This window comes from Mobula birostris, chromosome 7 (genome assembly GCF_030028105.1).
Source record: "Mobula birostris isolate sMobBir1 chromosome 7, sMobBir1.hap1, whole genome shotgun sequence".
NCBI lineage: Eukaryota > Metazoa > Chordata > Chondrichthyes > Myliobatiformes > Myliobatidae > Mobula > Mobula birostris.
Window position 1 is genome coordinate 142,579,875 of NC_092376.1, and position 16,998 is coordinate 142,596,872.

The 16,998-nt window shown below is 37.7% G+C and overlaps 1 protein-coding gene across 1 annotated transcript in view; it reads left to right on the forward strand.

Moving 5' to 3' along the window:
* Positions 1 to 16,998, forward strand: part of LOC140200840 (glutamine--fructose-6-phosphate aminotransferase [isomerizing] 2-like) — a 46,869-nt gene that overhangs the window by 11,230 nt on the left and 18,641 nt on the right. Inside the window, exons 3-9 of the mRNA XM_072264471.1 lie at positions 3,177 to 3,281; positions 4,748 to 4,873; positions 9,166 to 9,224; positions 9,311 to 9,445; positions 10,161 to 10,222; positions 13,743 to 13,822; positions 14,612 to 14,720. Coding sequence (XP_072120572.1) covers positions 3,177 to 3,281; positions 4,748 to 4,873; positions 9,166 to 9,224; positions 9,311 to 9,445; positions 10,161 to 10,222; positions 13,743 to 13,822; positions 14,612 to 14,720 — 676 coding nt within the window. The remainder of the gene's footprint in view (positions 1 to 3,176; positions 3,282 to 4,747; positions 4,874 to 9,165; positions 9,225 to 9,310; positions 9,446 to 10,160; positions 10,223 to 13,742; positions 13,823 to 14,611; positions 14,721 to 16,998) is intronic.

The window sequence follows — 16,998 nt, forward strand, 5'->3', positions numbered from 1 at the left end:
ATGTTAGTCCCCGATCTCTATCTTATTCTAATCTAACTCCTTTTAGATGCCTGCTTTCTGCTGTAATGTCCAAACCATCACTAAAATTGGCCATTAATTGAGCTACAGATAAATGATAGCTGCCTGATAATTCCAAGTTTCCTGTGAGCCAGACCATTACTTCCCTGACTGCCATTAACCACATCTCTGGACTATTTCATCCTAACCTCTCTTATCCATACCAATTATATCATTGCTTCAAACACTGATCAGCCAGACTTAATCTCCTGCCCAACATGAACAAACAGGGTTGGAAACAGGCAGGTTTCAGCTAACTAATGTTCCATGAAACTAATTTTATTTAATATTGACTCCTTGCCTCACTGGAAAAAGGAACACAAGAAATAGAGTTTGGCTTAGAGTGTTTGACCCCTTGTGCCAGTTCCATTGAGACGGTGCTGCCACTTTCCAGGACTAACTCCCATATTCCTCTATTGATATTCAAAATTCTACCAACTTCTTCTCTCTTGAATATATAGATTGATTGATACCTCCTAACCCTCTTTGGAAGATGAAAATGGTTGTGAAAGAATACTACTCTTTCAAAATACTGTTAAAATTCAGCTAGATGGGCTAGTGTACTGATGAATAGGCCAATTAGAGTGCTCCTGAAAAAAGAAATCTAGGCTTATGCACAGTCCTAATGAAGAATATAGACCGACTGTATATGCACAGTACTTTCGGGAACTGAAAGAAAAAAAATCCATTAAAATCATGAGTGTAGGCTGAATCATCTAATTCAATCTGAGACTGGTAATTTGAATTTGTATAATGCTGCTGATGTAAAAATGCCCAATTTGAAATAGAATAACATTGAGCAATCTTGGAGACAGGGACTGGTGACTGAAAGTTATACCAGAGAAATAGGTTTTCAATATGTTATAAAATTGCTGAGTGGAAGTTTTGAGAAAGTTGGAAAGATTTATGACTGAGATTGGTAATGGCTCCACCACAAATGTGAATATAAAAAGCCAATTGCCCAAAAAGTCGGGATCAAAACATACCGTAAGGGTTACAAAGCTTGAGCGGTTGATAAAGATATCTGTTAAGACACTGTGCAGGGATTTTGAAGAACAGGATGATGATTTTGTTTTGGGTGATAAGTGGAATAGGGAGCCAATGTAAATTAGCAAGAGCAGGAATAATCATTGAACAGAACTTTCACATTTCAGAATTGTAAGCAGTTGAAATGGATTTACTTGATTTATTTGACAATCTTGCCTAAGAAGTAATACTGTCACTTTGCAGTCAGAGGTCATAGGTTCTGGGTCTGCTCAAAGACTCTGAGTGTATAATCTAGGCTGACACTTTGGTGCTTTCCAATGAGTCAGTACTGCAACTTTTTTGAACAAATAAATTTTAATTACAGCCCTATTGATACATTGGCCACTATTTTTAAATTTCTCATTTTTTTCACCTGAAGATAATGGCTACAAAATTCAAAATCTACTGTTTTCAGCAGATTTCAGTAGAATCATGCATTCAGCAGATGTCCATTGGCATTATTTAAATAGGTAATCAACTACCGACAGGATGATTGTTAGTTACTGCAATTTTACAAATGTTTGATGCTTTCTATTATTGGTTCGAGTAGCAAAACTTGAGTGGTAGATGAACAGTGCGAGATAAAGGCAGTGGATGACAAATCCACTTACAATAGAAGGAGGAATGCCAGTCAGAATACTGAAATGGTCAAGTGTTGAGGCAGCAAAGGAATGGATGAAAACTAGAGCAACTGGTGAACGATGGACAACGATCCAGGCAATAGCTCTAGATGGTCGTTACTGATAGTGTAGATACATGGTCCAAAATTCATCAGTACTTCATACCTAACACAAAGGTTGTAACGGAGATTCATCCTGACAAACCGCTGCAGCCAAAACTAGGCTCAGAACATGGCTAGAACTGCATTGCCATTGGCTGTGACTGAGAGATTCAGCTATGTATCTGAAAGAGTGGTATGTGTAACTTCCCATATTTCACAGACTGAGAGTTCTTTGAATGATTGTTAATTAGGGGTGTACATAAATTCCGGAGAACCATCATTGTTTTATGTTTCTTCCTTAAAACACAATGTAGAGCTTTAATCATATTCCGATTGTTATGTAGAAGCACTGATAGGCTGCTAACTATATCTAACAAAATACTGAATCTTATATGATCTATCCCTTTAGTTAAATTAAATTAAAATAATAATTCAGTTTGAACATATTGTTGCAAAAATGTATCTGGAAAGGAAAGTGATTCATTTTGTTTTTGACAGAGGCAAGATTGTTTATCCTAACTGAAGTGAAACTGAAAAAAAAATTTAACGCATTCTCTTTTGTCTCATTGCTATAGTTATATATTCCACTACTTCATGATTAGTAGGGAGTGTAAATACAACTCTCAACAAAGCCTGGATTTCTTTCTTTCCTCTTAATTGTGTTTGCAAAGTCTGTGCTGCCTACATTCCCCCCACTAATTGTGGTGATTTGATCCATAGGCTCTTGTGCGATTCCTCCAAGGCACTAGTTATATGCATACAAATTCATAGCAGGACTGGCCCACAAATCGGCTCCAACCTTTAGTAGAATCGATGCTCTCTGATCCGATTTGTACACTCATTCCTACCTACCCCTGGCAACCTTTGATCAGCATTTTGGTTATCCCTCTGACTGACTTTATGCATATCCTTACGTGTTGCAAGTACATCATACCTGTTGGATCAGATCATTTTCTGCAAGTCCTACTAACCTAACTTAACAAGATTGTCCTTGTTGTCTCAGCCTCCACCATTCTCAAAATATATGTTTGATTGAGGGGAGACAGGGGTGGATATGCTGTGGAGCACATCACTTGTATCTTCTGACAATTGATACAAAATAATGCATTTGAAGATGAATACATCATATAAGTTAGGGACTGTCTTGAAGATGTTAATCTTAAACAAGTTTGTAATCTCTTAAATGTTCTTACTTAAGGAGGCACCAATATAAATTTTGGCAACCATTGCAGTAGCCTACATGATAGAATTTCACAGGCTGAAAATTCTTTGCTCCGGGTCTCGCGCTAACACTCCATGTACTGTAGTTTCATCTGCAGAAATTGATGGAATCTACTTTCATCTTTGAATAACAACTGTTTTTAAATATCAGGGCTAGCAATTGATGAAGGCAATGGCAGCGAGCAACACATTGGTGGACAAATCAGTCTCTTCAGAAACAGAGGCAAAGTGAAGGACCTAGCTGAAAAAATTACTGGTAAGTGACCAATAGCTTTTAGTTGTCACTTTATTGTTTGGAAGATGCATAGTTTAATTGTCGAGTCCTGGATCTATTCAGCACCAAGAGCAGGTCCTTTGGCCCAACTCTTTCCTCTCGACTAGAGTCTTGCTGAGCTAGTCCCATTCACCCGTACTTGGCCCACATCCTTCTAAACCTTTCCTATCCATGTGCTGTCTAAATGCCTTTTGAGAGCTGTGATTGTACCCACCTCTATCACTTCTTCTGGCAGTTCATTCATATGTGTCAGCCTTTATGTGGAAAAAGTTGCCTCCAGTCCCTTCTAAATTGTTCCACTCTCTCCTTAGGCCTTTAAACAGGCATCCAATCACAAAAACAACCCCCCCCCCCCCCCATTACCTACAAGAGAAAATCTGCAGATGCTGGAAATCAAAATAATACACACAAGATGCTGGAGGAGTAAACAGTCAACATTTTGAGGACTCCCGATGAAGTGTCTTGTCCCGAAATATCATCTGCTTACTGTTTTCCATAGATGCTGCCTGGCCTGCTGAGTTTCTCCAGCATTTTGAGTGCATTACTTCTCTCTCTTAATGCAAAGCAAATTTTGCCAACGGTTTTCCATCTCACCTTGGGACCAATGGGCTCTAATCTCTTAGACAGGCTTTCCTTATCAAAGGTGTTAAAATCTACGTAGGCTACATCATCTGCACTGCTCTCATCAGTGTATTTTGTAAACTCTAAAATATTTAATCGCAATTATTAGGCAGAAACTGCCCCTCAATCTTTTTAATTTTCTCTTGTTTATAATAGTAATTTTTCATATCCAGCATTGCCGTGCACAGAAAAATCAATTATTTCTTCAGCTTGCATAATACCCAAATGTTGTAAATTACCTACATATAATGTACCATCAGATTGGAAGAAAGAAGTCTAAAGATCTTCAGATTTTTCTTGCAAGCTTTCTTTAAACTGGCCATAGTTGCTTTTAATTTTTTATTACAAAATCCAACCCCCTTTATTTTGAGGGAATTGTTTTAGAAAAACTATCTTAATTACATTCATAGGAAGAGCATTTCTAAATGTAGGAGCTAAAGTTCTTCAGAAGAACTCATTCCACTCTGAGAAGTAATCATTGCATGAGATTTGATTTTGGCCTTTTTTTTTTTTACCCCAATAACCCATAATGATTACCCATTACAACTTCTGTCTGGAAATATTCTCCTGAGTACAGGTAGATCTTGAACTTGTCATCCTGGGTCCTGTGGTAGGTAGAAAGGTCTTTCAGAATGGAGATGAGTGGTAGACTTAATTCAAACATAAAGGTGGCCTTCCTGGAGTTAATGACGTAATTTGTTTTTCTTCATTCCAGATTTTTCTGCGAAATGTTATGAGTTCTGTTTTGAAACATTTTCTTGTTAATCTGCTGTGATGAATATTAATTCTTCAACACTTCACTTGTGTCCAATAATTATTGTTTTTAGAGCAAAAGAACTTGGGTTTTAACAAGGAATTTGAAATCCACTTGGGCATTGCTCACACTCGCTGGGCAACACATGGAGTTCCAAATGAAGTGAACAGTCATCCTCATCGCTCTGATAAAAACAATGGTATGTGTTTCAAAACGTGGAAAATGATGTACAGATAATTTATATTTGAAACATGGTTTAAATATTTTTTTAAAAATTCAGTGGGATGCCACATCAGTGAGCTCACTGTTAACCATTTAAAATAGAACCTACATAGTGCGTCTTGCAATTGAATAGTATATGTGCTGAATATATTTATAAGACCATATGACATAGGAGCAGAATTAGGCCATTTGGCCATGAGTCTGTTCCATCATTCCATCATAGCTGTTTTACTATCACTCTGAACTCTATTCTCCTGTCTTCTCCCCGTAGCCTTTGATGCCTTAATGGATCAAGAATGTATCAATCTCCACTTTAAATATACCCAATGATTTGGCCTCCACCGCCATCTGTGGCAATGAATTCCACAGAATTACTACTCTCTGGGAAATGAAATTCCCCCTCCTCTCTGTTCTAAATGGATGTCCCTCTATTCCGAGGCTGTACCTTCTGGTCCTAGACTCTCCCACTATTGGAGACGTCCTCTCCACATCCACTCTATCTAGGCCTTGCAATGTTCGACAGATTTCAATGAGATTCATCACTCATTCTTCTAAACTCCAGTGAGAATAGGCCCAGGGCCATCAAACACCTCTCATACATTAACCCTTTCATTCTTGGAATCATTCTCATGAACCTTTTCTGGATCCTATCTAATACCTGCACAACCTTTTTTAAATTAGAAGCCCAAATCTGCTCACAATACTCTGGGTGTGGTCCGACAAGTGTCTTATAAAGCCTCAACATCACACCCTTGGTTTTGTATTCTAGTCCTCTTGAAATGAATGCTAACAATGCATTAGCCTTCCTTACCATCCACTTAACCTGCAAGTTAACCTTTAAGGAATCCTGCATGAGGACTTCCAAGTCCCTTTGCATTTCTGATTTTTTGAATTTTCTCTCTATTTAAAACATCGTCTCTGCCTTTAATTCTTCTACCAAAATGCATGAGCATACACCTCCCTGCACTATATTTCATTTGCCACTTCTTTGCCCATTCTCCTAATCTCTCTAGTCCTTCTGCAGACTCCCTGCTTCCACAACACTACCTGTCTCTCTAACTATCTTTGTATCATCCACAAACTTGGCTACAAACCCATCAAAACTGACATCCAAGTCATTGACATATAACGTGAAAAGCAGCAGTCTCAACACAGACCTTTGAAACACCACTAGTTACAGGTAGCCATCTGGAAAAGGCCCTCTTTATTTTCACTCTTTGCCTCCTTACAGTCAGCCAATACTCTATCCATGCTAGTATCTTTCCTGTAATACCATGAGCTCTTATCTTGTTAAGCAACCGCATCTTGTCAAAGGCCTTCTGAAAATCCACATAAACAACATCCACTAACTCTCCTTTGTCTAAATTAACTGTTACTTCCTCAAAGAATTCCTACAGATTTGTCAGGGGCAAAATTTTCCCTTTAAGAAACTATTTTATCATGTGCCTTCAAGTAACCTGACACCTCATCCTTAATAATAGACTCCAACATCTTCCCAACCACTGAAGTAAGGCTAACTGGCTTATAATTTCCTTTGATCTGCCTCCCCCTTTCTTAAAGAGTTGAGTGACATTTGCAAGTTTTCAGTCCTCTGGAACCATTCTAGAAAACAGTGATCCTTGAAAGACCAGTACTATGGCTCCACAATCTCTTCAGCTACCTCTTTCAGAACCCTGGGGTGTAGCCTATCTGGTACAGGCAACACACCCAACTTCAGACCTCTCAGCTTCCCAAGCACCTTCCTCTTAATAATAGCAACTGCACCCATTCTGAGTGTATGGTCCCTGGCACTCTCAAATTTCTAGCATACCGTTAATGTCTTCCACAGTGAAGACTGATGCAAAATACTTATTAAGTTTGTCCACCATTTATTTGTCCCCCATTGCTATCTCTCTAGTGTCTTTTTCCAGTGGCCCAATATACACTCTCTCCTCTCTTTTACTCTTCATATATTTGAAAAAAAAACTATTGGGATCTTCTTTTATATTGTTGGCTAACGTCCTTTCATATTTCAACTTTTCTCTCCTTATGGTTTTTTAGTTGCCTCCTGATGTGTTTTAAAAGCTTCCCACTCCTCTAATATCCCACTTTTTTTTTCTTATATTATATGCCCTCTCTTTGTAGATTTTGGGAAATAAAATGGAGAAAGCTACAGCCACAAATGAAACCTAGCTTGTTTCAGTCATACTTTAATTTGAAAGTGATTATGAGTTTATTTGAACCTGTGGAGGAAAGGTACTATCAGGATGTTTAGAAGTGGGGAATGAGGTGGGACTGAGAGGAAGGTAGCTATGTGACCCAATAAAAGATTGACAATATATTTTGTTTGGGGTAGAATGTAACTTGGAGGTGATGTTGATGCTCTGTTTGCCTGCTGTCCTCGTCCTTTTAAGTGGTGGTGGTTGTTGTGAATACATAGGGTTTGTTGCTTGTGGCAATATTTCTCCACAATTCTGTTCCACCATTCAATAAAATCATGGTTTATCTTCTGCTTCAAGTCTACTTTTGACTGACTCCCTTACCCCATGAATCCTTTAAAGTCCAAAAAATCTTCAGATGTATTCAAGGATCCTCTGTGAGTTAATTATAAAGCTGTGAAACTCTTTTCGGTCCCACCTGTTATCCACAGACTAGGCTTTCCAGGTCTGTCAGCTTCACATCATCTGCCATGTCAATCTTTTCTAATACTATCTGCCAGAATTTGCTGCTGGAGCAGGACTCTACACTTGCTGCTAGCATATAGAAATTGTTTTCCTGAAGTCAACTTGCTGTTCAATAAGGTCATGCAAAATGCTGAGAGTTGTTAGCAACACACAAAAATGCTGGAGGAATTCAGCAGGCCGGGTAGCATCTGTGGAAAAGAACACAGTCGATGTTTGGGGCCGAGACCCTTTGGCAGGACTGGAGAAAAAATGCTGGAGTAGATTTGAAAGGTGGGGGGAGGGAAGAGAGAAACCATTTGGGACACTTACAACAATACATCGGAAGAAGTTTGTTACTGTTTGGTGACAGACTGAACCTTCATAATCTCCTAAGAAAATGAAGATGCTGACGTGCTTTCCTTGTGAATGCATCTGCAGTTTGTGCATAGCCCAGAACAGGTCATCTGATGTTCAAGCCCCAGGAATTTAAAGCTGCTGACTTACCTCACTAACGATTTTCTGCATCTTTCCTCTCCTCCCAGTGTAGTTCACTCTTAACTGCTAAAACATCATTAATATCTAAATATTGAGTCCTGATGAAGGGTCTCAGCCCAAAACGTCAACTGTACTTCTTCCTATAGATGCTGCCTAGCCTGCTGTGTTCACCAGCATTTTGTGTATGTTGCTTTAATATCTAAATGTCTATTTATGGATAATTTGAATTTCAGTTCGAGGGTTAATGAACAAATTATGTACTAATAGAAAAAGCTTAAATCCTGGAAAGATGAACATGATGTGCTGTTTTAAAGAGGCCAGTGGCAGAGCAGCCCATATTGGATAACTTGTGAGAACAGGCTGTTCAGTGGAGGATAATTATGCCTCACTGCAAGTTGCTGTATGTCCATCAGATGTTGTTGTTCTACTTGGCAATATTTGTATTGATTTTTGTCTACATTCCATTTGGTCACACACTTTTTAATACTTATTGGAAAGCTTTATTGAATATTAAATATATTAATGGATACTGGTTTAACAAAGGAATTGTATCATTGGCTTCTCTGGAACAGCAATTTCATGTATGTTAATTACCTGCCAAATGTAGCTTACTGGAAATCCACACACCTGTATTGGTAATTGGCTTTCTGTTAATGGTTTTGGCAGATACTGTGTGTATACTACTCGTCAGTAATGCTGCTTTATAGGTGTTCATTTCAGTAAGGGAGTAAAGTGTACTTTAAAAACAGCAACGAATATACAGTGTGATTTATTCTACAAACAGGACCAAAAATAGCCCATTAACCTTGCCCATCTTAAATATGTAACTGACCTAAAATTGAATCTGACTGATTAGTGGAATACTCTTCAATGATTCAATTTGAAAATTCAGGACAAAGAATTAATCTAAAGGAAGGTGAAGGGAGAAATCCCTAGCTTCTAAGGAACACAGTGGTGCAATCATTGGGCATGGAATGCGGTTGATGATACATTGGGCAAGGAATGTAGTTGATGATATGTGCCACACTATTCATATAGTTCACTGGTCAATGGTATCATAACTAATTTTAAGTTGGTATGTACTTTAAAGTTTAACTTGTAGATTTAACAGGAATCTACTTCTTTATTTTAGAATTTCTGGTAGTTCATAATGGAATTATCACAAACTACAAAGATCTAAGGCAATTCCTGGTAAGTAGAATACCAGCAAGCTAATCAAAAATTAACCATCACTATAATGTGTCCCAGTACATTCACTGTGTGCTCTATCAATACAGGAGAGCAAAAATTATACGTTTGAATCTGAGACGGATACAGAGGTGATTCCTAAACTAACGAAGTATCTATATGACAACCGAGAAGGTAAAGATATTGGATTCTCTGCTTTGGTGGAAAAAGTTGTTCAACAACTGGTGAGCTACAATTGATTTTTTTTATTTGCAGTACATGGTAAATAACAATTTGATGTTATTTATATATTCATAGTAATCTCATTCATTTTATATATTCATTGTATTATGGTTCATATACTTTTTTCAGCTTTTTCCAACAGAATTGTGTGAATATTTGCTAGACTTTGGAACAGTAGACCTTTCTCATGAAAGCAAAATGTTCTATTTGAAATATTTCATGATAGAATCCACTGTCAGATATTTCAATTAAATATCAATTCAAAAACATGTATACAGTATGTGTTGAAATAAAGTTACATTTATTAACTTTACTGTGCATAAAGGGAATGTGACATTACAAGAAAGGGCAGAAGTTAGGTAGGTCCTCAATTGCACTTAAATTGCCTCAGTCTGTACAGTAAAGAATATCCATACTGCTTTTAGGTAGTACATATTCTTATTCAATATTTACAAAGGAATGGCATGGTTGACAAAGGGTGGGAGATGACAATGTTTCCATACCTCTGGTGCTCTTGTCCTCTTTTTGTGGTAAAGGTTGCAGGTTTGGGAACTACTGTGAAGAATCCTCACAGTGCTTGTAAATGCCAAGCCACTGAACAATCCAGAATATTATGCATAATTGTACCGAGAAAGTTCATTTCCTCACTATCGATTTATTTGTTTGCTGTCAAACAGATGAAGTGCAATAGAACTTTCAATATTTTTGTCCTTGCAGGAGGGAGCATTTGCACTCGTTTTCAAGAGTAGACATTTCCCAGGTGAAGCTGTTGCTGCAAGGTTGGTATCTAGTATAATTTCTATAACTCATTGAGCACCCTTTTACTTTTAATTAGACTGTCTCTTAATTTCATAACAACTATTGTTTATTTCATGCCTATGATTTCAGATTATTAAAATGGATATCCAATTCCTGTTGCATCAGGACTGTCAATCAGTAGAAAAATAAATGATCTTTGAATATAAGTGCTTGCTTATCATAAACTCTGAAAGTGAAATGCATAGCCAGAGTCAAAATTGATGTATGAAACTCTATTTTCTCCGAACTGTTTTGATAATGAACAGCATCCCTCGTGCAAAGTTCCTGTATAAGGCAGAGATTTTCTTTCTGTCCTGATTCAGGGTGATCAACCTGAAACATCTCCCATTTCTTTGCCTCTTCAGATACTGGTTGGATTGCTGAGTTTTTTTCAACAGTTTATCTTTTGCTCCAGATGCCAGCATTGATAAACTCTCAACTTTTTTTCTTTCTGTTATTAAAAGCAGTACACTTGTCATTCTTCTAGAGTTGTTAGCATTACCATCATTCTATTTCATTGCTGAACTACATGTGGAGTGTAACGATACAGGCCAACTGTCCTGGGATTCCCCCATATTTTTTCACCCATGGTATGGGATCATTTGGTGTTTTCTAACTTGATGGATGGGGCAGGTTGGTGATTGTTATAACACAGTTTTATTTAAGTTTAATTATTTCTTTGTTTTTGTGTGTGATCTAGTGCATTTTCAGTATATTAATTAAATTAAAACATTTTCTTTTTGACATCACATTTAATAAATTGTGGCCCGTTCAAAATTCAGATTCAAAGTAAGTTTATTACCATAGTACATACATGTCACCATATACAACACTGAGATTTATTTTCTTGCAGGCATACTCAATAAACCCATAATAGAATAATAACCATAATAGAATCAATGAAAGAGGCACCAACTTGGGTGTTCAACCAGTGTACAAAATACAACAAACTGTGTAATTACAAAAAGAATGAAATAATAATCATAAATAAGTAAACAATAAATATCAAGAACATGAGATGAAGAGAACCTTGAAAGTGAGTCCATAGGTTGTGGGAACAGTTCAGTGATGGGGCAAGTGAAGTTGAGTAAAATTATCACCTCTTGTTCAGGAGCCTGAACAATAATTGACAATAATTGTAGCTGAACCTGGCGGTGTGAGTCCTGAGGTTCCTGTACCTTCTCCTTGATGGCAGCAGTGAGAAGAGAGCATGACCTGTGTGGTGGGGGTCCCTGATGACAAACAGCGCTCTGTGTGGATGTGCTCATTGCTGGGGAGGGTTTTTTCTGTGATTGGCTGGGCCGTATCTACTACTTTTTGTAGGGGTTTCCATTTGGGGCATTAGTGTTTCCATACTAGTCTGTAATGCATCCAGTCAATATACTCTCCACCACATATCTACAGAAGTTTGTCAAAGTTATAAACGTCATGCTGAATCTTTGCAATCTCCTAAGGAAGTAGAGGTACTGCCGTGCTTTCTTAATAATTGTACATACGTGCTGGGCCCAAGACCGGTCCTCTGAAATGATAACACCGAGGAACTTAAATTTGTTGATCCTCTCCATCTCTGATCCCCCGATGAGGACGGGCTCATGGACTTCCAGTTTCCTCCTCCTGAAGTCAATAATCAGCTCCTCGGTCCTGCTGACATTGAGCAAGAAGTTGTTGTTGTTGTGTTCACCACTGTGGTCTTCCTATACTCATCTGCCCACCTCCTGAGTGTGGAGAATCAGCAATATCTCCCCTTCCATTCCTCCACACACCCAGTGCAGCAACAATAACAGGTGGGTCGTAGACCAAATTCCACAATACTTGGCCGAGCATTAATTTAGAAAAGTACCACTTCTATCTTTTAGCAAGAAGCATCCAGACACCTTGGGGCAATTAACTACCTCATGTAATCATGATTAGTTACTTGACAGTGACTACATCCTCCAATCCACAATGACAAAATGTGGTGGAAAATTCAAAAGAGTACTGGATGCATAGTTCTGGAGTAAGCAAGACTCCAGAGGGAGAGAGAACAAATGATTGAGGCAATCAGGATTGCTCTTGCATTGAGCCAACATGGACTTAGTATGCCAAGAACATCTTTCCATACTGTAACGTCTCTGTGATTCTGTAAATTTAAATAGCAGACTAAGAAATGAGAGCATATTTTGGGATTACAAAGATGCTGTCAAGTTGCAAGAGGATAGTCTCAAGGAAATAGAATAATTAGAAAGTTCAGTGATTTACAAAGTTGTAGATAGAAAGAGAAATCTCGGTAAAGCCCAAAATATTCACGCAGGGCTTTGCACATGTGCATGCATCCCCTCCATTTTTTTTCTGGGTTTAGCTGGAAAACCACAGTGACTTTGCAGTAGCAGGCATAGGATTAAAAATTACAAGCAGATCCTGATAAAACTGATACTAAAGGCAGGCACCCACTGTCATTCAGGAATTTGCTCTCCTGTGCAAAACAGTGCATTCAAACGCTAAACATCTAAAAGGCTGCTGGGAAGGTGGCAAAGTGATATTGGCTCAATGGAACTGGTGAGGTTAAAATCAGTCTTGAATATACAAACACAAGTAAGAAGAGACAGGTCAGCCCTGGAGCCTGCATCACCATTAAATGTGGTCATGACTGATCCATTCTCGGCCTCAACATGACTTTCATTCTCTGTCCCATAGCTATTGATTCCTTTGTAGATAAAAGTCTTGCTAATTTTTGCCTTGAATATATTCAATCACATGCTCCACAGCTCTCTCATATTCAAAATTCCAAAGATTCACAACTCAGAAGAAATTGCTCCTGAACTCTATATGAAATGAATGTCCTTGACATCTAGATGCTTCCTCTCCCAGCATCCATGCTGTTGCCTCAGAATCTAATGTTTCATATGACTACCTGTCATCTTCTATACACCAATCAATATATGCCTAACCTACTCAATCTCTCTTCTAATATTAATCTCTCTCCCTCATGGGAGTTGATCTTCTGTGCTTTTATTTGTACTGTCTCCAATGCAAATATATCCTTCCTTAAATATGGAAAGCAAAACACTGCAGCACTCCAGTGTGATCTCACCAGCACTCTGTAAAGCTGCGTCAAAACCTTGCTGTTATATACTCAAGTTCTTTCATCCAAGTTACATATAAACATGAGGCCCCAGCACTAATACTTTGACCATCTATTCCAAATGTTTCTCTTAGTTAATAATGCCCCGTCCATGTATATACTGCATTTTAACTCCTAATTCTATTGTTTTAATTATGGTGTCCCAAAAATAAAGGTAGAGATAATTTTCAAAAATCATTTTATCACTAGAATATTAAAAAAAACTAATAAGATATGAAAATGAATAAAATGAGGTAATCTGGAGGTTATACCACTTAAATTTAATAATGTTTTTGACTCTATGAACCAACACAGTTGGTTATACCTTTATAGTTTCATTTGTACAATTACTTCAAATATTTTCATTCAAATTCAGTATTTTCTTTTCAATTCCCCCTTAGGCGAGGGAGCCCTCTGCTGATTGGTATTCGCAGCAAGAATAATCACTCCACTGACCAGATTCCAATTCTGTACCAAACACGTAAGTTGGCTATTAATGCATAATTAAGACAGTTATTTGTTTAGAATTGTACTGCTAATCTGCTTTTTTAAATGAATTATGTAAACCAAAAGGAGAATCAATCTGGGTTCAAGCTAAGCTCAAATAAATTTTGGTTGTATCTTCAAATTTGATTTTCTTCTTGTTCATTGTAAATGTACTGTGAAAATAAAGCTGCTGTCGTTAAATTTTAAACTTCATCCCAGTATGAGGAAAAATTTCTTATGTATGTAAACCTGTAAACTTCCTCTTTAACTTTGTTTAAATAACCTCCAGGAATTTGTACTTGGAATTAACATGAAGAAAGCTTTCCTGTGGCACCTTTTAAATGGATTCACAAATTGCTTTGCAGCCAGTCTCTTCCTTTTTCTCACCAAGATTATCTGTTATTGTAATATATGGAAATGTGGCACTCAGATTTCACATAGTGAGGTCTGAAAATTCAAACAATAGCAAATGACCAATTGAACTATTCAAATTTGTGAGGGATAAATGTTGGCCGAGATCCTCCCGGCTATTTTTTCCAAATCAAATTTTTGGGCCTTTTTAGGTCCACCCAAAAGAGTTGGCAGAGTTTCTGCCTAACATTTCATCTGGAAGACCATGCTGATCTTTCTCAAATGAATTCATGGATCTCTTTAGAAACTTTGACACACAAAGTTTTCTTCCATTTCTAACCTGTCTTATGAAGGAGTTTCTCATCTTTTCACCTTCTGTTTATTTTCAGTAAAAACACAGCTAAATTACCTGGTACATTTTTTTCCATTATAGAAAACACCAAAAATAACCCTATATCCAAAGCACACCAATTGGAGCATGAAGATCGTAATCACCTCGAAGAGGACAAAAACATTGAATTTTACTTTGCATCTGATGCCAGGTAAGTGTAATTCAAAGTTCAAAGTGAATTTATTATCAAAGGACATATATGTTACCATATACCGAGGATTGTGGTTAAATGAGCCAACAGTTAATTGGGGCACCACTTATTTGCGACAACTCTTAAAGAACAGAGACTAATCAAAAAAAAAATAGCCAAGATTCCTTTCCTTTCCTTGGGACACTATACTGCTTAATTAGGGCAGGAGACTGTTGCTAAACAATTTTTTAAAACTAGTGTCAGTCGCATGTGTGTTCAAAAAGCAGCGATTTTTTTTTTTTTTTGTCATTGATAGTTGGTAAGACCATTCAGAACTGCACTTTCAAGCATTCAGGCTTGGAGATGCCAGAAACATCCAAGAATGAAAATGAAACTATTTCACTATTTCATGTTAGAAACTATGAAGAATTTGAAGGTATTGACAATCATCTGGAATGTTACAATGAAAATGATGATTTGGAGGATGCATTTGTTGACAGTATTGAATGAATGCAGTCTATTATCTGCACTGGGTGTCTGTGCTGATTTTGTTCATTTACAGTCAAAAGAATGTGATGCTTTGAATTATTCCATCAATAACTATTACAAAGTAAAGAAGTTTTATAGTACTGCTGTAGTATTGGCAATGTTCTAAATTATTTTGTATTTTATTGAAATACATAATTTGTTACTCAGTTTTTCTTTTTTATACCTTTTGAACTATTTTGATTAAACTTCATCTAATTGGGGCCAAAATGTACTGGTCCCAAAGCGTCCCAATAACCACTGTACTGCCTTGACATTCATCCTCTTTCAACCAAAAATTTCAGGATGTATATTGTATACATTTCTCTGACATTAAATGTACCTATTGAAACACCTAGAAAATGATTTGCAGGACATCAGTTTTTAATAATTATGTAATTTTCAAAAATGATATTTTCAAAGGAAATGCAAAATTTGTTTGATTTGCAATAAACTTGCATTTTCATGAAATTTGACCTGTCAATTTCAGTTGTGATGCACATCAGACATTTTGCAAATGGGACTGAAACCTGATTCAGTGGTTATTTTGAGTATTACCATGTGAAATAGGGTCAGAGTTTTCCACTTGAGAGAAATAATTGGCCACTCAAAACAAGTATATTTTTTATAGTGCAGTATTTACTGTGGCTGCACAATTTGAAAGGCCATGTAAACACTTGGCCTTTAACTCTACAGTCTGGGAGATCCCTGCAGATTCAGGGGAATCCTTCTATTTAGAGTGACGTAGGTTGAGGTACACTGTCACTTCTCATGTATTACTCTTTTCACCATAGTACTTTTGTTGTAGTCTCAGTGTATAAGCTGGAGTTTTAAGGCAAATATAAAGTATTCACAAAAATTTAAATGTCCCATCTTTAATAGGGCCATAATGTTAAATTCCTCTGTGTACTGAGGAGAAAGTCATGGTTGTTTCAGAGTTAAGAGAAACAAGTGAAGGTGTTTTGTAGGACATTCATATTACCTGGGAGGAGGTATTTACAGCCTTAGAGCACATTAAGGTCACTGATGACCTCGCGTGCGTTAAAATTCAACAGTGCATGACAGGGAATGAGGAAAGGTGCAGCTGACTCATATCATTTCCTTGCGGCCCAGTGGTTGGGGACCACGCTTAGCATGAAGGGAGACCAATCAGGATGCTGGATCTCCCTCTCATAAAAATCTACTTCCGGGATATTGTATATAATTTCTGGGCGTCAGGGAGCCACTATCGATATGCGGGTGACTCCTGGAACTTCCAGGAGAGGTGGGATGTCTGTGAAGTTGCCACACTGGAAAGTGGTTATTATTTTACAGTTGCTTAAAAGGGTTAGCAAGGACAAACCAGGAAGCTGCAGGCTGGTCAGACTGACGTCAGTAGTGGGAAAGTTACGGGAGGACATTCTGACGTTCAGGATCTACCAGCAATTGGGTAGACAAAATTTGATTAGGAGAAGACTACATGTGTTTGTGCCTTGAAAGCCATCCTTGGCAAACCATAGAGTTTTTTGAACAACTAACCTAAAAAGTAAATGAGAATATAGCAATGGATGTTGTCTATAGTGACTTTAGCAAGGCCTTTGACAAGGTCCTGCATGATAGGCTGGTCTGGAAGGTTTGGTCCCAGGGAATCCAGGCAGAGCTAGCTAGGTGGATTCAAAATTGGCCGAGAGCTTGGAAGCAGAGGGTTGTGGGTGAAGATTGTTTCTTGGAATGGAAGTTGGTGACTAGTGGTATGCTGCAGGGGTCTCATCGAAAGGCCCATATCTGTGCTGTA